This window comes from Periplaneta americana, chromosome 5 (assembly GCF_040183065.1).
Source record: "Periplaneta americana isolate PAMFEO1 chromosome 5, P.americana_PAMFEO1_priV1, whole genome shotgun sequence".
Classification (NCBI taxonomy): Eukaryota; Metazoa; Arthropoda; class Insecta; order Blattodea; family Blattidae; genus Periplaneta; species Periplaneta americana.
Window position 1 is genome coordinate 33,120,431 of NC_091121.1, and position 24,275 is coordinate 33,144,705.

The 24,275-nt window shown below is 34.4% G+C and overlaps 1 protein-coding gene across 1 annotated transcript in view; it reads left to right on the forward strand.

The window, feature by feature from the left end:
- The window catches only part of side-IV (sidestep IV), a 620,396-nt gene that overhangs the window by 375,374 nt on the left and 220,747 nt on the right, over positions 1-24,275 (forward strand). The window contains exon 9 of the mRNA XM_069827023.1: positions 23,756-23,915. Within this exon, the coding sequence (XP_069683124.1) occupies positions 23,756-23,915 (160 nt within the window). The remainder of the gene's footprint in view (positions 1-23,755; positions 23,916-24,275) is intronic.

The following is a 24,275-nucleotide window of genomic DNA, read 5'->3' on the forward strand; positions in this document are numbered from 1 at the left end:
ACCTTGTGCAATACCTCGTAAATTGTGAGATGTGCGCAGACGCGAAAATATTGATTTTTTCCGAGAAACAAATGTCGACATTGACCTTCATATAATCTAGAGAGTAAAATAAACATTAATCTTGATATAACCTTGAAATTAAATTAGACATTGAAAAACGAGATGACAAATTGAATTTATTTGAATATTATTTACAATTAACGCTAATTATTATAGTAACAGAACTGACTTTATTTCAAATATAGGTGATTTATTGGTTTATTGTTGTTTTTCGATTGCATATCCGAGAATAATCGATAGTTGCGCTTTCATATTGCTACAATGGTTTTTCTGATTGGTGGAACACCTGAACTTTAATGAATAGGTGTACTTTAATGAGGTCTATTAAAGGGCTGCTACCAGGTGTATAATTACTACATTTCGGCATGGTCGAGCATAAAGTACTTTATGATTGTGAAACTTGGATTCTCACTTTTAGAGAGGAACAGAGGTTAAGAGTATTCGAGAATAGGATACTGAATTCCCTAGATTCAAAACCCCATAAATACCATTTTGTTCAAAATTGAGTTATGCCCACATATTGCTTGCTAAGAATGAATTCTAATGGTTTATATATGTTGAATTCAAAAAGCCAATAAATTTAAAGCAAAAGGTTAGTTAAAAGTCACTCTTAGCTTAATAATTCCCTTCCTTACTGTCAAAATCCTTCAATTTGTGAAAGTGGATATGAGGGATTTTGAATCTGATATTTCAGGCTAAAAGGAAACATTCTGATGGGTGCAGATAAAAAGGTTAATTTTTTCTTCCACCATATTAATAACGTCAAAAGAAGTACACAAATTTTGGCCACTCGACTGCAATTACGAGACCGTCAAGAAAGTGATTTTCCCTGGGGCCGTTTAAAGAAAAAAAGCACAATTCCATGTAAATATTTATTGAAAAGATACAGCAATTGTTGCCCTATTTATAAACATATCCTCCACTGGAATTGAGACATTTGTCATACCGTGGGATCAATTTTTGTATCCTTGTGTCGTAGAAGTCAGCCAGTGTTTGACAGCCGTCTGTACCTCTCTTTCGATTCCATGATATGACAAATCTCAATTCCGGTGGGGAATATGTTGAAAAATAGCTCAACAATTGCTGTGTCTGTTCCAATAAATTTTTCAAATGAAATTGTGTTTTCTTTCTTTTAACGGCCCACGGCGATCTTATTTTTTACGGCCTTCGTAATTGCGGTCGAGTGGCCAAAATTTGTATAATCACTTCTTTTGACATTATTAACATGGTGGAAGAAAAACATTCAACTTTTTTATCAGCCCCCATCAGAATGTTTGCTTGTCAGTTAATCTTCTGGTCTTCGATTAAATTTAAACTGTGTTTATACGAACGTCTCCTAAAGTCTTTTTTTAAATGTTTATCGTAATTTGATAACCTCAATGCATATATATTTTTTATTTTTGCATGCTAAAATTTACCTCAATTATGATAACGTTGAACATGGAATAGATTCAAGCAATTTTGTTTCTTTATTGATTTTGTTGCTGCCAGAGAAGCCCAGAAATCTAAGTACGGTGCATTATGCCGGTGTTGAGTATTCAAATAACTTCACAACATTCCTATAAGTGTCTCTTAAAACTCCTTTCTTATAGTCGTGGTCCATTTCACTTGTATGGTCTCTTAAAGTTGCTAGCAATAAATGTAACATATTAGAGTTTAAAATGTAACTTACAGACTTTTAAAGAGCTGGCTGTGTATATTACGTGCTCGGAAAGGAAAGCACTTTTAAAAGGTTTCTTGTAAGTTCTGGCACAAATTCATATGGAGAAAAGTACAGCCGACAGAGATGAATGCAAGATTTCGTGGAAGCACTTATGACCTACTGTACACACTTAATATAAATAATCTTTCCGATTACAAACTTGAATAACTATCGTTAAGAGACACTTAGAAACATGATATTGGTATCAATGGAAAGAGAACCTCAAATATTTTGGTTATGCATTCTGTTAAATACAAATCTATCTGCATACCCGACCTAACTACATAAATGACGCTATAACTGAAGTTAATGATGACTTGAATTCAGTATCCATATGGTCGAAAACTCACGGACTTAATTTAAATGCAAGTAAATCGCAGGCAATCTTAATAGAACATCGAAGATCGAAGTGTGACAAACAAAATTGGCATTTATATGGATTGTCACCTGGAATGAAATGAACAAATGAATCACACTTCCAAAGAAATATTTTCTATTATTCACTTATTACAGCGACTGAAGCACTTTCTTCCTGATAAATTAAAATTAATCCTTGTACAAACACTCGTGATGCCACACTTCGACTACTGCGATATTATATTAAGTAACCTAAATGCAAATTTGAGCAGCAGGCTACAACGTGTGCATAATGCGTGCGTCCGTTATATTTGTAATATTCGTAAGTATGATCATGTTTCCCCGTCTTTCCAAACTCTGTCTTGGCTAAGGCTAAGCGATCGACGAGCCCTGCATTCTCTTGTTCTCCTATTTCAAATTCTGCGCACCGCTACCCCAATCTATTTGGCTTCTCGTTTTCAAAATTTATCCGCATATCATCAGCTAAGTACAAGATCTCTTCATAACAATTTACTCATTACACCCTACCACAAGACATCTTTATATTCTTCATCTTATACAGTTTCAGTTGCTAGAAATTGGAACTCGCTACCGAGTGATGTAAGGGGTTGTTGGACAATAACTTCATTTAGGTCAAAATTACATAAATTCTTACTTAACAAATTAATTGCTGATTAATATTTATTACATATGATGAAACTAACATCTGTCCATTCTTATTATTATCATTAATTTCTCTAAATAGATTTACAAACCCTCTAATGGCAATTACATTAATATTCTCATTATAGAAATAGAAATATATATATATATTCTCCCTGTAACATAGTCCTAGTAAGCTTATATTAAATTAATTTTCATCATTTTACTAGCTATCTCAAATCTTAAATTAATTATAATTGATTGAATTAAATTAAGTTACTACTTTACCTTATAGGTTTATCTAAATTTAAATAAATATGTAGTCTACTAGTCTTTAAAACTTAACTGAAGAATATAGCTGGAGAACTTTTTAAGTGTAATGTAAATATTCGTAATTTAAATATGTATTGTATTGATTAAGGCTGGTTGAGTGGAAGAGAACGCCTTATGGCCTTAACTCTGCCAGCGAAAATAAAACATTATTATTATTATTATTATTATTATTATTATTATTATTATTATTATTATTATTATTATTATTAAAATTAGGAAACATGAAGTTGGTATCAACAAAAACAGAAACGCCAACAATTTTAAAACAGAAAGAGAAACATTTGGTTCTCAACCGTAAGTAAGTCACATGTGCTCAATGTGAACTCCTTGTATCACACGACACACATCAAGTCTGTAGTCAATTTCCTGCCATACACGTTGCAGCATTGGACCATCAACAAGTGCAATGGCCTCTGTGATGCGGACACGAAGATCCTCAATGGTAGGTGGTAATGGTGGTTGATACACATGTTGTTTTATAAAACCCCACAGAAAAAAATCACAAGGAGTGAGGTCGGGGGAACGTGGAGGCCAATGGAAACATTCTAAATCTTCACGGCCAGCACGTCCAATCCATCTCAGTTTCCATTCTGAGTTGCATCTCCTCATAGAAATACTGTCGCTTGGCTTTGTCGTCTGGTTTCAGAGCCTGCAACAATTTCAGACGGTATGGATGGAACTTCAAACGTTTCCGTAAATTCTTTCATATAGTTTGTTGGGGGATGTTTAATTCTCTACTGGGGTTTACAGTGGATTTCTGTGGACTTCTTGTGAAACTGTCTCTCACACGCTCCACATATGCCTCATTTACTGATGGACGACCGGTTGACTTCCTCTTACAGATGCATCCCCTCGTTTTAAAGTCAGCGTACCACTGGGCCCACAGGGTGGATCAACACCAAATTTTCTTCTAAAATTGCGTTGAACAGTGACAACAGACTGAGATATGTGAAAATCTAGCACACAAAATGCCCTCCTGTCTTCGTTTGCAGCCATTTTGCTGTTATATCGTATCCTAGGAACGAAATTAATAAATATGTGACAGGTTCACCAACACAACAAAAATTTTTGATCAAAAAATGTAAGTTATTTACAGTCAATTAACAATATTACATACATTGAACCTTTATGTTATTACATAAAGTAGTATTTAAAAGTTATGACAAACGTTTTCACCAATAATTTTGCATCTTCAGGTCACATTAAAAGAACATAGTAACATAAAATGAACACTTAAGATATCCCAGTTAGACACGATCGTTAAAAATTAAAAACTGGTATAATAGGCAATCTGAGCAATATGTCATTAAAATACATGTAGCAGGAAGATGATACCATGAAATCGTGGAATAGGCTGATAACACTGTATTAACTGATAGGTGTACAAAACGAAGAAAGAAGACATAACAATCTTCAAGTTTATGCGGGTGCAGTTCCCAAAATGATGAAAATATGCTACAGTATATAGGTCGCTCGTGCTGCTGTTTATGGACGTATGGAATTAAAGCCCTGTAAAGTATAAAAGGGGTAGTGTGAAATATTTTTTTTAAATAGAAAATTAAGAAAAGGATATAAATTTTGAAGTCGTGGTTAACGATATTTACAAGATGGTTGAGGAGAAGTTGACTCGACTCCATTGATGCAGCAATTGTGCTTAACTTGAATATCTTAAGTGTTCATTTTATGTTACTATGTTCTTTTAATGTGACCTGAAGATGCCAAATTATTGGTGAAAACGTTTGTTATTACTTTTAAATACTACTTCATGTAATAACATAAAGGTTCAATGTATGTAATATTGTTAAGTAATTGATTGTAAAAAACTTACATTATTTGATTGATACTGTACTTATCGGGCCTAACATGCCTTAAAAAAGTATTTGAGTTTCTCTTCCCATTGATACCAATATCATGTTTCTAAGTGTCTCTTAACGATAGTTATTCAAGTTTGTAATAGGAAGGATCATTTATAGTAACGCTGTATAAAACATATAATTCTGGTTTTCAGGAGTTTTCTGGTAGTTTCTGACAATCACTAGTTTCTCAACACTTGTAACAGTAGAAATGACCTGTAAAACGGAAATAAAATCAAAAGAAGCACTCTAATAAAGAATACTAAAAATGCGCAGCAATATTAAAGTAGCCTTCCATTGTCAAAATAATCCCCGATGACGGTGTTCTCCCTCTTGATCACCTAAGGCAGTGATGTCAATTGATGCCCATGGGAGCAAGCGCGCGCTTTAGAGCTCAGGAGAGCCTGAGCGCTTTACAGCTGAAAGGAAAGAGACAGACGAGTGAGGTAGTATCAGAGCAGTGTATATTAGAGAGTACCGCATTCTCGGCGGCGGCGGCCATATTTACTCCTTGCTCGGCACAGAAGCATAAGCAGTAATGCTAGAAGGAAGGTCATTAAAGGCGATATCATACATGTTGTGGTTTATTGAATACAGGAGACAAGAATTAATAAATATCATTCTCATAGTGAAATGACTCATTAGAGATAACACTTTATTATTTATGTTACGTCCATTTGAATAGGGATAACATATAACATCAGCAATTTTCTACTGCAATTCTCATACCAACACTTCGACTGTCACATTTAGCAGATTGTTGTAGTGCATTTGCTATAACAGACAATTTTCTTAACAATAAATATATTCTAGTCCTAAAATACAGTGATAAGACTTTTTCAAAAATATTATAACATGCTGGGAGCGTATTAGTTGAAGTGTTGATGAATAAAGACTTCAAATCATTTAATTTCAACTCATTTTCTGCCAACGTTTCACATTTTTCTGCATATAGAATTATATCAAATACGAATTTACAAGAGTATACAAGTGATATTACCTTATACGACTTGAGAGTCACTAATGTGGTAATAAAATTTATAGATTCATCCCTGTTATCAGTTATTAGACATGAAAAACAGTTTTCACAAATACTGTATAACTTATTTTGTTTTATTTTGAACAAAACTGATCCCAACAAATAGTAAAGAGCTTGTTGTTCACTCAAGTCACTATTTATATTTTCAGATAAATTACAATTTAGCCTATATCAATTTCCTTTTACTAACATTCATCTTCACTAGACCGTTCTGTTTCGGATTTACTTACATCTGTACCTAGAAACTCAATTAATTGTTCAGGAACGCAAACTGCGTAATTTCCATGCTTCGTTTTTGAGAAAAACTGAGAAATCGTAATGCAGTTCTGAATTTTTTGCATCGAGGATTGGATTTACGAAACGGACAGTAGAAAATAAATATTCTAACGGATCCTGCATGCATCTATCTGGCATAAGATATTTGAAGTTCGCTTTATGAAGACAATTTTCTTCAAAATCAAGAACTGTTTTTGTTATCAATATTATACCAGTTTGGGATGACTTCCAACGTCCCCTTTTGCCCACCTTGATGTTTTGAATTATAAATATTTTGTCATTACTTATAACTTATGGGTTTTAAGGAACCCGAAGGTTCATTGCCGCCCTCACATAAGCGTGCCATCGGTCCCTATCCTGTGCAAGATTAACACAGTTTCTATCATATCCCATCTCCCTCAAGTCCATTTTAATATTATCCTCCCATCTACGGCATTCCCAAAGGTCTTTTTTTCCTCCGGCTTCCCAACTAACACTCTATATGCATTTCTGGATTCGCCCATACGTGCTGCAAGTCTTGCCCATCTGAAACGTCTAGATTTAGTGTTCCTAATTATGTCAGGTGAAGAATACAATGCGTGCAGTTCTGTGTTGTGTAACTTTCTTCGTTCTCCTTGATTTCATCCCTCTTAGTCCTAAATATTTTCCTAATTACCTTATTCACTTACAATCTTAATCCTCCGGTGGACACTTTAAAAATGTTACTTGCATTGGTAAATGGGTCATGGGGTCTCAAAAGACCTCACATGCCCAGCGAAGGGTTAATCCTGTTCCTCTCTCTAAGTGAGAGTCCAAGTTTCACAACCATATATATCTGCCAATATAACTGTTTTATAAATTCTAACTTTCAGATTTTTTGATAGCAGACTAGATGACAAAATCTTCTCAACCGAATAACAAACATTCCCATATTTATTCTGCGTTTCATTTCCTCCCGAGTGTCATTTATATTTGTTACTGATGCTCCAAGATATATTAATTTTTCTACCTCATCGAAGGATAAATTTCCAATTTTTATATTTCCAGTTCGTATAATATTCTGGTCACGAGACATAATCATATACTTAGTCTTTTCGGGATTTACTTCCAAACCTTTCGCTTTGCTTGAAGTAAAATCCCCGTTTTTTTTCACTAATAGTTTGTGGATTTTCTCCTAGCATGTTCATGTCATCCGCGTAGACAAGAAGCTGATGTAACCATTTACTTCCAAACCTTTCGCTTTGCTTGCTTGAAGTAAAATTTCCGTTTTTTTCACTAATAGTTTGTGGATTTTCTCCTAGCATGTTCATGTCATCCGCATAGACAAGAAGCTGATGTATCCCGTTCAATTCCAAACCCTCTCTGTTATTCTGAACTTTCCTAATGGCATATTCCATAGAAAAGTTAAGAAGTGAATGTGACAGTGCATCTCCTTGCTTTAGCCGGCAGTGAAAATATGTCGAGAAAATTAATCATTTGAAGTATATTCTCGTCTTGTTTGTGACTTAATGCTAATTTTGTATAACAATTGATTACACATTGATTAACTGCACAACAACACGGCATTCTTCAAGATAGCAATGGAATATCACACTAGAAACCAGTGTTCCTGTGCAAGTCTTGCATTGTACTGAGTCTCCGCAGGAGTAAATATGGCCGCCGCGTCGGCATTTGCCGGATCAAAAGAATGCGATACTCTCCAATATACACTGCTCTGGGTAGTATATGCCGCTTGGTCGAGCTATATACAGGGATTGCCAGAACTGATTCAATGGATAAAGGGAAGAGAACTTATTGAAACTGTATCCATGTTAATTTTTAAATATGTCTGAGAAGTATAAGTGTATTATAAGAATGTAAGTTTGTAAGTTTTAATTTTAATGCTCATTTTTCACAAGTTTGATTTTTTATTCAAAAGGAATATTTTTTCAATTTTTTTATAGAAAAGTGAAATTTTCAGATATAGGCCTATTTATTTAGTAGCTGGCTTTACATGTACTGAATCAATGTTGTCGTAAATCTAATATACCGTAAATACGTATTATTGAAGATAGTGTATTACAAATTTGAATAATATTCTCATGGAAAATTAATGCTTGTAAGAAAATGTATTAACAAAGGAACTACTTATTATATCATAAACAAAATATATGTGCCATGTGTTATAAAAATATCAGCTCTATAGCTTCAGCAGGTTTCGAGAAAATAATTTAATATTCTGATGATAGGAAGTTGCTCACCAATATCACCTTAAAAGCATAATGCGATAAGAGTTTTGTTATGTAACATTAGTTACATTTAAAACATATACAGCACCTAGGTAACTTTGCTTTGTACTATAATATTGTTTTGATTAGTTCTTTGATTACTTGTACAGAGTGATTTATATAGAACTGACACATTTCTTTCATTAATTGTTTCAAAACGAATTGTGCTAGCGACAACTTATTATACCTAAAATGTAGAGGAATTTTGGGAGATTATTTACTTCTATAGCAAATGTTGAAAATGTCCTCCGTCCTGCATAAGGCACAACTCAACACGTCATTCCATGTTACTGGCCACTCGTTGGAGGACTCTGTTGTCAATAGCTTGAATCTCCTGTGTGATGTTGTGCTTCAGATCGTCCAATGTCTGGGGACGTGTGGCGTAAACCCTGTCTTTTAAGTAACCCCATAGAAAGAAGTCCGGCGTTGTCAAATCCGGAGATCTCGGTGGCCACAGATTCCTGGAAATTATTCGGTCGTCAAAGAAACTTGCAGTTAGTTCCACGGATTCATTTTATGTATGGCATGTAGCGCCATCTTGCTGAAAATATCCTAGGAATAAAACATAAACATCTGCGCATCTAGTGCTGCCAACAGTAGGAATAAAACATAAACATCTGCGCATCTAGTGACAAGGAATCGAAACTACAGAACATTCTGCTTAATTTGGTGCTAAAATTGGGTCAGTGCTGCCAACAATAGGAATAAAACATAAACATCTGCGCATCTAGTGACAAGGAATCGAAACTCCAGAACATTCTGCTTAATTTGGTGCTAAAATTGGGTCATTGAATGAATTTCCAACGGAATAATTAAAGAAAGAAATGTGTCAGTTCTATATAAATCATTCTGTATAAGGCTCAAGATACCACCAAGATCAATTCCAACTTATCTTGGCATACTCAGTCCCTTTTTTTTGGGATATCAGTTTCTTTATGAATGATGGTTTCATTCACTTAGTACAGTATAGTTGTAGTTATTATGGAATTGATGTGAATATTCCTTCTTCACTCTTTATTATGTTATTAACGTTTAAAACACAACTGCAATATCAAGAAGTTGGTGTAAATACTTTTATTTTGCAGACAATATAGATAACATCAAATAGAAAGGAGCCAGATAAAAATAACGACATAAAATAATTTCACGTTCCGTTTGAAATTTGTGCACCACTGTTTTCTTAATCCAGACAAGCTGCTTATTCCTCCTTCCGTAAGTAGCGCTTCATGCCCGCGCACTACGTCAAGGTCAGAAAAATGCGCTTGCTTTGACATCACTCACCTAAGGCGAAGGCACAACCAACTTTCGAAATGTTATGAAATCTTTTTCATAACCTGTGTTCGAAATATTCCAAATTAAATGTTTATATATCTCTTATTTTGCACAATCCATTAATAATAATTATTAAAATTTTCTAGAGTTGTAAACCGCATGAAATTGATAACTTTTCCAATTATTATACTAGATTACATTTTTTAATGTCCATAATAATATTTATTTCTCAAATGTCAGTGAACTTTATTTACATTTCAATCCGCACAAATTTGAAATACTGAAGAGAATTTCATACCTGAACCGTTAAATAAAACGCATTCTACACTCTTTGAAAAACAATTTTTATTGTTTAGCTTACATGTTTTGTTCTGTGGGATGCCTTGAGCTGTAAACACTATTATAAAATGATTTTAGAGTCAAACACAGCATTTTAATTGAAACGTTTTTAGTATATACAAAGGAACATTCGCATTGTATGCTCTACAGTAGAGTAAACTTTCCGATATTTTTTGTAACCTGGAAGGAATAAAACCAAATATATGCCTGTCAACTGTGAAGCACACGGTAACAAATATTCGCCTACATTCTCGGAAAGCAATTTTTGTCCGGAGCGAAAACAAAAATAATACATGACTCATGGTCGCAAAATTCCACAGAGAACCGATTAATATGAAGTGTGAGTTTTAAAATATGAATAATCACCTTCAATGCAGTTTTAAACCAACAATTTTTATTTGAAAATTAATTTAGTGGCTGGAAATTGTTACATTTTGTTCACAATAATATCAATTGCTGAACAGTTCTTTGTCCCGTTAGAAATTGTGAATTTTATATATAGTGCTTTCTCGGACGGAATAAGTTGCTTTTTGGATCGAGTTCACCAACATGTTACTAATCCACAATAAATTAACTAATTGTGATTTAATTTAAATCATCATCATCATCCTTCACGAATTAGGCCTCTGTAGACCTGTTTCGGCCCCATCTAGCAGTCTTCTAAAAGGTCTTCCTGGTCGACGATGTTCTCCAGGTTTATACTGCAACATAATTTTTGGGATTCTTAAATTTTGCATTCTTCTTACATGATCTAGCCAATTGAATTTGTATCTGCTGATTTTTTCTTCTACTAACTCTACTTCTAATTGTTCTAAAATTTCTTCACTCCTTTTTCGGTCTAAAAGAGTATATCCTGCTGTCCTCCTGAAAAATTTCATTTCCGTTGCTTTGATTCTGTTCGTGTCTTTTTTTCTTTAATGTCCAAATCTCGCTTCCGTATAAAAGGGAGGGTAATCCTAGTGTATTATATATTTTTATTCTTGTAGATTTTTTTTACTAATTTAGCTTTTAATGTATTGTTTATTATTCCTATAATTTGTGTAAATTTGGTAATTTTCTTGTTCACATCTTTTTCATTTTGATAAGATATTTCACAACCCAGATAATTGAAATTTTGTACTTGTTCGAGGCATTTGTTATTGTGTATTATCTTACTTCTGACTGGGTCTTGTCCTAAAAAATGCCATTACTTTTGATTTTTGTGCTGAAATTTCCATCCCAAAATCTTTTAATATTTTATTTAATGTATATAATCCTCTTTGTAAGTTATTCGCTGAATTGGAAATTATGACTTGATCATCGGCATAGAGTAAGGTATTTAATGTTAGAGCACTGGTTTATTATGATTCCTGATGTGTAGATTTGGTTCCATTTTAAAATAATTTCATTCAAATAAAGTTGGTGATAGTGGACAACGTTGTCGAACTCCATTATTAACTAATTTTCTTTCGGATATATAGTTATTTATTTTGACACTTATTTTTTTGTTTGTGTAGATTTCTATTATATTTTGATTAAAATAGCAGCAATAACAGAAACAAAAAAGAAACTGAAAAGCACAACTGAAACATTTAATTTAAATTTGGCAATTAAATCACATTTAATTCGTTTGCATTTCACCAAACTAATACGTATTTAAAATAAAGTCAATTAATTTAATTCCAAAAAAAGTCATCGCTGCCTTCGGAATCATAGTAAAATCGTAATTTCGAAGGCTGTGTGCCTTGTTATGACCTTCATAAAGAGTTTATTTGTTATATTACGACACACTCATTGCTAAAACTCCAGTTGTGAACGAAATTCCTCCATGGGAATGGGTGATTCCAGAACATAGCATACACATTCCAGGAAATCATTCCAAAAATGATCCTCCATACATTCATAAGTTAGATGCCATGGGACTACTCTGCAGCACACATAAGGATCACCTTCAAATTTATACAGATGGATCTCTAAATCCTAATAATGGGACATCAGGAGCAGGGTATTATATTCCAAAATATCAAGAAAGTTATTTCATACCATGTTCATCCTCCTCCAGTCTTGACACTGAATTGCTAGCTATTGATGTGTGTTACTCAAATTTGTGAAAAATCTATTTGCATACTTACCGACTCCAAGGGGGCTATATTTAATATAATTAAATATGTGCCAAACCTATATGCACATAGAATTATTCCAATTCAGAAACAACTAAGTAAACTCAAAAAAACTCCAAAAGGAAATAACATTTCATTGGATACCTAGTCATTGTGGTATACCTGGAAACGAGAAAGTCGATAATATTGCAAAACAGGCAACATATTTGCAACAAAGACCTCTTCAAGTGATATCTCTATCCAGTGCTTTTGCTTCATATTACAAACCTATGGATCAACAATTGGCTCTCTTCTGACAAAGGAAAAATTTTACAGTGCGTACAAAAGAAATCAAATGACCTGGAAATGTACAAAAACTTGCCCAGACATGTTCAAACATTTTTAACAAGAGCCAGAACAGGTCACAATGTCACTCAATTGTACCTACACCGATTTCACATTTCTGATAATCCTACTTGTCTGTGGTGTAATAATCATGATGATCTGGAACACATTCTTCTATACTGTCCATCCATAAACCACAAAAGAAGTAAATTAAAATCATCAATACCAATTGCAGAAGACACAGCTCTGCAGTATATATTGACTATACCCCTACTCTGGCTACTAGCAACAGGCATCTATAATGAACACCGATCAAAATACCCCTCATTTCTCGTGAAAAACAACTGAATAGACTACAGTGGACTATAGTGGACTTTATGTTGTCAGCAAACAGCTGGATATATTAAGAAGATTGATCGTTATGTTACGACATCATAAACAGAGGTAACCTCAAAATATATTAAAACCATCATAAATAAAAAGACGGATGGGAGCCTTTTGAAGACAAGAAGAAAGGATGGAAATAAATATAATATAAAGAGATTTCAAGCAAAAATCCTCATCTCAAACGAAGGAAGAACAGTTTACTATGAAAGTAGATGCAAGACTTATAAATATCTGTACGATAGCGTGTTGACTTTTAATTGATAATGAGAGAGATTTCACAGTCGACAGAATTGTACTAATTGTGGTTTATCGCTGTTTACTTTATATCTAATTTTAATTTGTTTCATAATGAAGAAAACAGTTTCCTGGAAAATTGATTCGCTTTAAACTAATTTTGTTTCTGATCCTAGGTAACATGCGTAGCTTAAATACGTATGTGTGGATTAATGCCACGCTAGATTAAATTACTTACTGACTTATTAATGACAGAATCAGAGACCGAATAACGAATTGAATGCACGTGGAAGTGGTTATTAATGTAGCACTTTGAGTACATATTAATTGCCATGCATTATTATATAAGGATAATTTCAGAATGATAGACTCATAAATGGCTTAGTTGACTCACTTGGATGGCCATATTTATATTTTATTGTTTAAAGAGAACCTCTGCGAGCATAAACTCATATAAAGAGGCAATGCAAAATTGAATACCAAAGGCAGTCGAGTGAACAATTATAGTAAAAATAAATTACTAGAAGATCAAATTGGGTTGATAACACTAACTCTGATAAAATACCTAAAACCGAATGTACTACAAATGTGTATAGGAAATTGATTACAATTATTGAATTTTGAACGTCATACATTTTGGTACATAAGGTCTCTTCAGTGCTCGTGGTGTCAGACTTTGTAGTTATGGGAACCTACGTTTGTTCACAATACTCAGCGTCTACTTCGACTACAGTATGAAATAAGCGTATATGCTCAGAAAAAAAAATCGAAAAATCATGGAACCTGCCAAAATAGCAGCCATATTGATTTCACCTATTCTAATTTAATTTTATTTCCTTTTATTTATTTCATTCTGTAGATGTTATAATAGCATTGAAGCTTTAAGATGTGGAACAAGTCAAGATTTTACAAGATTACATTTTTTTACATAGAAAACATTTAATTGGAAATATAAATATTGGAGATTTATCCTTCGAAGAGGTGGAAAAATTCAAATATCTTGGAGCAACAGTAACAAATATAAATGACACTCGGGAGGAAATTAAACGCAGAATAAATATGGGAAATGCGTGTTATTATTCGGTTGAGAAGCTCTTATCATCCAGTCTGCTCTCCAAAAATCTGAAAGTTAGAATTTATAAAACAGTTATATTACCGGTTCTTCTATATGGCTGTGAAACTTGGACTCTCACTCTGAGAGAGGAACATAGGTTAAGGGTGTTTGAGAATAAGGTGCTTAGGAAAATATTTGGGGCTAAGCGGGATGAAGTTACAGGAGAATGGAGAAAGTTACACAACACAGAACTGCACGCATTGTATTCTTCACCTGACATAATTAGGAACTTGAAATCCAGACGTTTGAGATGGGCAGGGCATGTTGCACGTATGGGCGAATCCAGAAATGCATATAGAGTGTTAGTTGGGAGACCGGAGGGAAAAAGACCTTTAGGGAGGCCGAGACGTAGATGGGAGGATAATATTAAAATGGATTTGAGGGAGGTGGGGTATGATGATAGAGACAGGCTTAATCTTGCACAGGATAGGGACCGATGGCGGGCTTATGTGAGGGCGGCAATGAACCTTCGGGTTCCTTAAAAGCCATTTGTAAGTAAGTAAGTTGTAAGAAAACATTTAATATCTCGTGAACAATTCATTCATTAATTCATTTATTTCATTCCATAGAATTTACATGAGCAATGAAGCTTTAAGATGTGGAACAATTCAAAATGTTACAATATTACAATTACAATTTTTACAAATTTTTACAGTTTTACAATTTAGTAATTTTCTACAATTTTTACAATTTTGTGCAATTTTTTACAATATTTTGGCGAGATGTAGTTAGATGAGGTGAGGTCCGAGAATTCGCCAAAAGATTACCCGGAATTTGCCTTTTGGTTGGGGGAAACCTCGGAAAAACTCAACCAGGTAATCAAATCAAAGGGGGATAATCAAATCAATATGCGCTAACGAATAAACACTCATTAGAAACCTTAAACGATGCCTAACAAATTTCAGAAATAAAATTAGTTAAGAAAGTATCCGATTAAAATCGTTCATACGTTTGTATCACATTGCTTCAAGGTACGTAGAGTAACTGCAGCATAAAAGCAATAAAACTACCGAACACTGAAGGACGAGGAAGACTAGCGTTCGAACAATACGAAAACTTTTCAACCTGACTTCTTACGTGCACGTTAACTCTCGGCTACATACGGCTGGACGCACAACAGGTCTTCTGCAAGAGTTCCGCTGGGAGGTGTTTCAGCATCCACCCTACAGCCCGGATCTCGTTCCCAGCGATTACTATCTTTTCTTTCACCTAAAGAAATTTCTCTCCGGTCAGCATTTATACAGTGACAGAGAAGTGCAGACGGCTGTCACACACTGCTCCCGATCCCAGACGGCAGACTTGTACAACATAGGGATACAAAAGTTGATCACACGATATGACGAATGTCTCAGTTCCGGTAATGAATATGTTGAAAAATAACTCAACATTTTCTGTATCTGTTTCAATAAATCTTTCCATGAAATTGTGTTTGCTTTATCTAAACGGCCTCAGGGAATCTTACTGTCTGGATGCACTTTATACGGGGATATCATTTTATTTTTACTAACATTTTTATTAACCTGCCTATACCTTTGGATTAACGGTTGAAAACCGGAAACACCGTTTGCTACCCCCTTCTATGACTGGTGTAAAATACAAATAAATCACTTTACTAGGTATAAGAGGGAAGAAAATATTTCATCCATTTACGTAAGCTAGGAAATATCGGGATTTTGAGTTTGATAATTTTCATTAGACTTTTGTTTAATCAAATTATGGTACTGTATTAAAAATAAGTGTTTTCACTCACGAACTGAGCTGTCCATTCGGACGTATTCATTATGCAGTGCATATTATACTGTCTACAGCACATTAGCGTACAATATAGAGAATGAAGTTAATTTGAAAATATTGATAATATGGATATTTAAACACATTTTTGGAAATGATTACCGTTCATTTCGATACAGGCTTCAGTGCTTTTGTGCATATTATCGCACTATAGACTATTGCATCTAATTCCAATTACCAGTTTCGTCCTTCGTACTAGTAATTTATGTTGAAATAATTCTGTACATACTCTATAAAAGAGTACCTTCGTACTGTAAATTCAGTCTTAACTTCTGCCTGATCCTAAAAGATAAAATTACTCAGACATGCTATCTACTGTCCGTCCAAGTGGTTTTGTCGCAGGGTAGTAGAAAGGGGGGAAATCACGTGACAGTTAATTACTTAACGAGGCCCTTTTATTTAAGTTATTTTAAACAGTTGTATAATATTACGTAGACGTCCAATTCCTAACGAAAATTAATGTTTTCAGAAAAGAGCTAAGACAGCCCAGCTTTTACAGACGGGCGAGCAGAAGCAGGTGGGGGAAACCGGGATGCGACGTAGGCAAACGGACGACAGTATCTGTGCGAAAATATGATTCAATATTGAAAGCTCTTTTGTCGCTGGAAAACGCGAACATATTTCTGGAACGTACTGTACCCACTAACTCAGTACTGTTTACTACGACCGTAAGGCGACTTTGACTGCATATACGGCCTTGGTTCTGTGTGGAGGACAATTGGAAGTTTACTAGTAGAGGGGGTGGGTGTGAAGTACATTAAAAAACTCAGGTGCAATAAAAATTGACGTAAACATAAATTGATGTCCCTGTATAATCACATGTTTTTTTTTTCGTCTTTAAATTTCATCTTATTCACTAAGAATAAAACCACTGAAGAAAAGTTAAATTTATAATTATTTACGAAACGAACTTTAATGATGAATTTATGTGGCAACAGACTTGTTCTTGGTATGGAGTACTTACTCTTGTATCGTAACGTTATAGATAGCTGCAAGCGTCGCAATTTATCGGAATGCGTAATGCTGTACAAACAGCTTGGAGGTATCTGATAGCACCATTACTTCACACCCAGTATTATCATGCAGTAGGCCTTGAGCATCGCAAACAGTTTAACAAAATTGCCCTCTCGAAACGATTTACAGGGCCCTGCAGTAATTTGTTTACTCTACACGCACAACACGTGTCGATTGGGTTCACGGCCACTTGGACTCTACTCTGCCTAACAAATGTTTAGTTCATTTATTTTTGTAACCGTGTTCGGGTTACCTTGCTACGCAAATGAAGATTGGTCGAATGTGTGGGTGAATATATTCGCAACGAGGAATGGAAAATTAGTTTGCGATCAATGTAGTAATATTCGTACAAGCTTATATAGCGCCATGTCAACATTTAAGACGTTAGCACTACTTCTAAGCGATTGTTTGATTTGAAGTAAGTTTGCGCATGGGACCCATGGAGCTGGTGACTTGCAGGAAATGGCACGATGCTCTCAATTCTCATACTATAAGTGCAAGATTTTTTATTGATAGCGGTTTTAATGAAGACACCGTTAGATTTCACGTTCCAGGATCAAACCCCGCTGAAGATGATGAATTTTAAAGGTGATATACAGGGTTGTAGTCCTAAATAAAACGGTAGGCCTATCAGAGCGCTTCACGAAAAGTTTAATAGTAGTAAAAAAAAAGGTATCCCCGTAACATGCCATGGAGGCTCTTGGAGGGCATGGAGGTAGAGCCCCATGCTTTCCATGACCTCAGCACTAGAATGAGGTGGTGTGGTCGGCACCACGCTCTGACCGCCTTTTACCCCCGGGAAAGACCCGGTACTCAATTTTATAGGAGGCTGAGTGAACCTTGGGGCCATTCTGAAAGTTTGGTAACGAGAAAAAATCGGGATCGAACCCCGGACCTTCCAGTTGTTAAAGCAGAAGTAATAAAAATCAGGTATACAGTATTTGATTTAAGTATTAAGAGCCAAATAATTATTGTGGCTCAGTCTCCAAGCCATGGGTCACATAAGGCTTTTAATTGAGTCACATCATCTCGATCATAACACATTTGTGTATTAGGAAATCTTTTAACTCCAAAAGTAATTAAAAAAGTGACCAGTTAGTGCCAAGACAGGTCTTTTTTTGTTGTTGTGACAATCACTGCCAACTGTAGCAAATCTCCCGTGGCTTATAGGCAAGCAGTTTCTGCAGATCTTTTGCTTTGTTGTGATAGTCACTGTTAGTTCAAGGAAACATCAGTTGACTTATATAAATGCCACTTGTCTAGTAAACCAATATAGATCACAACTTAACATAGTAATTTTAACTTCACTAGAACAACCTTTGGGGCAAATGAGACTGTCAGAAAACATGATGAAAATATCTACGTTCAGTTTCTTTGTTCCCGAAGGATAAGGTGTGTTCTTGCCTCAATGTGCTGTTTGCAATAAACTGCTGGCCAATAATAATAATAATAATAATAATAATAATAATAATAATAATAATAATAATAATAATAATAATAATACATTTCTAGGACATTTTATAGACTCCAGTTTAACATGGGAAAAACATATCGAATATATATGCACAAAATTATAAAGAGTTATATATTTATTAAAGTAATTAGTGACTTGTGTTTCTCAAAATTATTTAAGATGTGCCTGCTTTTCGTTCTTTCAGTCGATAATTAGGTATGCCTTAATTTTCTGGGGAAATGGTAGCTAAATTGGGAGCGTCTTGATTTTGCAAAAGAAAGCCATTAGAATTCTATGTGAATCAAACTAACTTGAATATTGTCGACCTCTTTTCAAACAATCACAGATATTAACTGTCATAAATTTATAAATATACGACCTAGTCCTTTACACTCGACAAAATATAGGCAATTACTCATTAATAGCCAATATGCATGATCATGAAATTAGAAATAGTGAACAAATTGATATTCCATACTGTAGATTACATAAAACTAGTACAAATTTTTCTGTCATGGGGATGAAATTATATAATAAGCTTCCCAGTCAATATTATAAGTTACCAACCAATAGTTTCAAAGCTAGATTTTATAATTGGCTTTTAATTAATCTTTTCTACTCTGTAGATGAGTTTCTTAACATAAATTCACACCAAATTTTTTTTTAATAAATAAAGTTATTTAGATTAGTTACAATTATTATTCTGTTGCTGAGTTTTTCAACACAAATTTGTATGAAATTGTATAAGTTTAATTTGCAATTTAGTTCGTTTTCTTCAATTTAAAAGTTTCAAATTATTTCATGTTTTCATTGTATTACTTAAATTTTACTGTTTCTATTATTAGTGTTTTTTAAAATGTATTTATATGTTTTTTCAATGTATTCTGACGAAGCCTAAAACTGTATGTCTAATGGCCAAATAAATTGAATTGAATAATAATAATAATAATAATAATAATAATAATAATAATAATAATAATAATAATAATAATAATAATAATAATGTCTTAAATGTTGCTATGGCGGTATATACAGGGTGTTTCAAAATAGTTAATTACAACATGTGTCCGGAAATGCTTTATTTCCGAGTTATGGCCTTCACAACATTGAAATTCACCAGAACCATACCTCATGTTTTAGAAGAAACTCCACTGATCAATCGTCAACACATTCACTTCTTGCATGATGGCGCTCCTGCACACTTCAGTCGTACGGCTCGCCGGTACTTGGATCGAAGGTTTCCTGATCGATGGATAGGTAGAGGTGGCCCTATTGCTTGGCCTCCACGCTCACCTGATCTGAACCCTCTCGATTTCTACTTGTGGGGCCATTTAAAATCATTGGTTTATTCGTCTCCGGTGCCTGATTTTGAATCCCTTCGGAATCGAATTGTGGCATGTTCTGAGGACATACGCAATACTCCTGGAGTTTGGGATCGTGTTCGCAGGTCAATGAGACATCGATGTGAGGTCTGTATTCAAGCAGGAGGTGGACATTTTGAACATTTTCTGTAATGACAACGACCTGCAGAAAGAAAAACGTTCCAGTGAATTTCAATGTTGTGAAGGCCATAACTCGGAAATGAAGCATTTCCGGACACATGTTGTAATGAACTATTTCGATTGTCTACATGTGGGAAATATATACCTGAAATTATGCCCCGTATTTTTGAAACACCCTGTATAAGCTTATTATTATTATTATTATTATTATTATTATTATTATTATTATTATTATTATTATTATTGTAAAATCTTGACGAGACGCTCTTCAAGGAACCGCATGTAAACCTCGTATTTGGAGGGACTGCGTATTAGTCGTGTATTGTAATTTTGACTTGTGTAAGCCTAGAGTACGTGTCTATTATTGTTTTCTTATTAATAACATCATTCATGAACAATAATATATATTAAATCTGAATCTAACATATCATACTAAAACCGAAACGAACAATATTACGTATCAACAATTTTGCAGAGAACAATGGGATCAGTACCGTAATTACCGTCACATATACACAGATGGATCGCAGACTAACCAAGGATGTGGATGTGCTGTAGTTTACCCTGACCACACGATGTTGTACACATTGCCATCTCTTTATTCAGTTTTCACATGCGAGTTATACGCCATCAAAAAAGCTTTAGAATATATTCTGGAAACAGAGACTGATAAATCTTATCTGCTTCACACTGATTCTCAATCAAGTTTACAAGCTCTTCAAGATATATTCTCTACAAACGCACTAATTCAAGAAATCCATCAGCTCCTCACTGACTTGATGAAACAAGGACGAAAAATAACTCTAATATGGATCCCTTCTCATCAGGGCATTCCTGGAAATGAAACTGTAGATGCCGCAGCAAAAGAAGCTACACGACTTCCATTGCATTTTTCCACATCTATTCCTCATACAGACGCCATTAAATACATAACCAGAAAACTGCACAACCATTGGCAAACATCATGGACAGAGCCATACATCCAGCAAACTTCACGAAATAGTACAGCATTGCACAATGAAATATCCACTACAGAATTTTAAACGTCAAGACCAAGTAATAATCACCAAATTGCGAGTTGACCACACCAGAATTACACATTCTTATCTTCTAGACAGAACTCCTCCTCCAACATGCACCAATTGCCACATTAGGTTCTCTGTACGACATTTAATTTCTGAATGTCCACTATATCACCTTCATCGAGATCAATTTCATATACCAAAAGACTTATCAACAGTTCTAAACAACCCATCATTCAGTTCAAACTTAATTAAATTTCTGAAAGCTATCAACATTTACAAATGTATCTAAATGATTATTGTAATACAGTAAACTAATGTATACTGTAAGAATTGTTTATGTACGTATTGTCGCGATATGACTTCCTAAGTTAAAGCGACATAAAATAAATAAATTAAAAAAATATATATATTACTCCATTATGTAATATATCAGAGACATTAATTTACAATATGTATTTCATATTTTCGGAAAAAAATGTCTTTTGTAGTTGTTTTCCTGTATATGAATCCTTACAATGAATAATCACATTTTTAAGAATATTTAAATATGAAGTTACACTGAGCCACGTATGTATTATCAAAACCAGAGTTTTCCGTTTAATTTGTTATATCGAGAATCACAGTCGCACTGTCACAGGGATTTCTATACACAGAAGAAAACAACCTGACCAGAAAATATTTACAGAATTACTGACTGAGGAAAGCTATTTGCGGAAAAGGTTGTAGGAAAAAGGTAGATTATTGTAACTGTATATAGATTTTAGCGCACAGATGTAAAGGTCCGAATTCATTCATTTAGTGTTCCGCCCAAGAGAAGGTATTTCATTGCAAACCCAGCTTTCTCTGATCTTTCCTATTTTCTGCGTCCCTCTTTGTTCCTTCATATGATCCATATATCTTAATGTCGTCTATCAGCTGATATCTTCTTCTACCCCGAATTCTTTTCCCGTTCACCATTCCTTCCAGTGCATCCTTCAGTAGGCAGTTTCTTCTCTGCCAGTGACCCAACCAATTCCTTTTTCTCTTCCTGATCAGTTTCTGAATAATTCGTTCTTCATCCACGAATTAGGGAATTACTGACGGAAGTTTGTTACAACTGTTATCCAAGATTCGTATTTCACAAAGTTGTAAGTAAACACTCGTTGTTCAAGACTTTATTTAATAATGAACACGCTATTGCACTCTAAGTGTACGGAATATAGCTGCACCCTCACTGTGTGAATGTGTTTCCGTAACTAAACACGGAACGTACGGTAGCAAGAGGTCTGACCACTGCGATGTTTCAGCAGTTACTACGCATATGACTTTCCACTGACGACGGTCTAGCTCTAGCTGACTCACTCTGTATATACAACCTAGGCCAGTCAGTGATTTTTCTAATTCTGTTCAGGTTGGGAAGGAATATTATGTCCTTTTTAATAATTCTAGCTCCACACCTGTGGAATAACGATTGACGCGTCTGAACGCGAAACCAGGTGGCTCGGGTTCGAATCCCGGTCGGGGCAAGTTACCTCGTTAAGGTTTTTTCGGTGGTTTTCCCTCAATCCAATACGAACAAATTTTGAAATGAATATTTGAAATGAATACATATGAATAGATACCCGAAATGAGCATATGCTCGTGCTTTGGTACAGTCCAGTAGTCTACTTAAATTTTACAGGGATCAAATAATAATGCTGATGATAGAAATAATAGTAACAATAATAATAATAATAATAATAATAATAATAATAATAATAATAATATAATCGTGAAGGAGATGATACAAAGATAGTAATACAAAATACTTCATTAATAATAATAATAATAATAATAATAATAATAATAATAATAATAATATAATAATAATCGTGACGGAGATGATACAAAGATAGTAATACAAAATAATTCATTAATAATAATAATAATAATAATAATAATAATAATAATAATAGTGATAAAACAAAAATATTTACAATAGTAAAATAAATACTAAGACGGATAAAATAAAATATAAAACCACTAGCCAGAGATAACACAACTTAAATAAGAAAATGCTGGGTAACTTTCAGTGCTGGATTCCGGACTCATTTCACAGACATTATCACCATTTCATTCAGACGCTAAATAACTTGAGATGTTGATACAGCGTCGTAAAATAACCCAATAATAATAATAATAATAATAATAATAATAATAATAATAATAATAATAATAATAATAATTCTAGTAGTTTACATTGTAGTGAATATATTACTCTAGAAGTCTTCACATGCCCTTATGGATGTAATTGTAATTTACCCATTAATGTTTCTTTTTTCTATGAGTTTACGTTTCCCTGTTTCTAGTTTACTTTTGCTAAATTAGTATTTAATTTTTATAGAAAAGTACAAATCAGTTTCTGTCTTCATGTAGATCCTGGCTATAGAGTCCTATCACAGCCTAGTATATACAGTTACGAAGCTTAATACGTAGTAAAATTACATCCATAGATAGTTGCTAACCACTAGGATCGCTAATATCGCCTCATTACAGACAATACGAAATAGTACCGGCACAGTCTATTGTTCCTAGCACCGTCACAACTCAAGCTTCGTGACTATATACTAGACTGCGGTCCTATTCTGAAGAGAGGTGGAGAACTAATGCCGGTGTTGCAGGTAGGCGTTGGGTAACAATGTGTGTCTGAAGGTTGATGTGTTGTTTGTTCGCAGGGTAACGAGATTCACCACAACGTGACTGCGGGGGTGATTCTGAGCGACCACAGCCTGGTGCTACAGGGAGTCACGCGTCACACAGCGGGCGACTACACTTGTCTCGCAGCCAACACGGAGGGCAAGGGCACCAGCAATCCGGTCACTCTGCGAGTCATGTGTGAGTACATACCCCTGTCTGAATGTCACTTTTAAAATTATATCTATGTTATATTTTTAACGATCTAGAAATGAAACCCAGACTTGACATCTGTCAACGAAGGGGAAGAATCAGTTACAACAACATGTTTCTGTGATGGGCATTATAAGAACTTCAAATCGGATGTTAAATTAACAGCCTAAAGGATAAGATGACGCAAAAGATCTGTTAATGGCTTTGGGAAATGTGAGCGAATAAAAAAAATAATAAATTTATACAGTAAAACTCCGATTATCCGTCACTCTATTAACCGATTGGTGGATTATCCGACTGCCTTTATCTCTCTCGCAAAAAAAATATTAAGTACTGTACATTATGTAA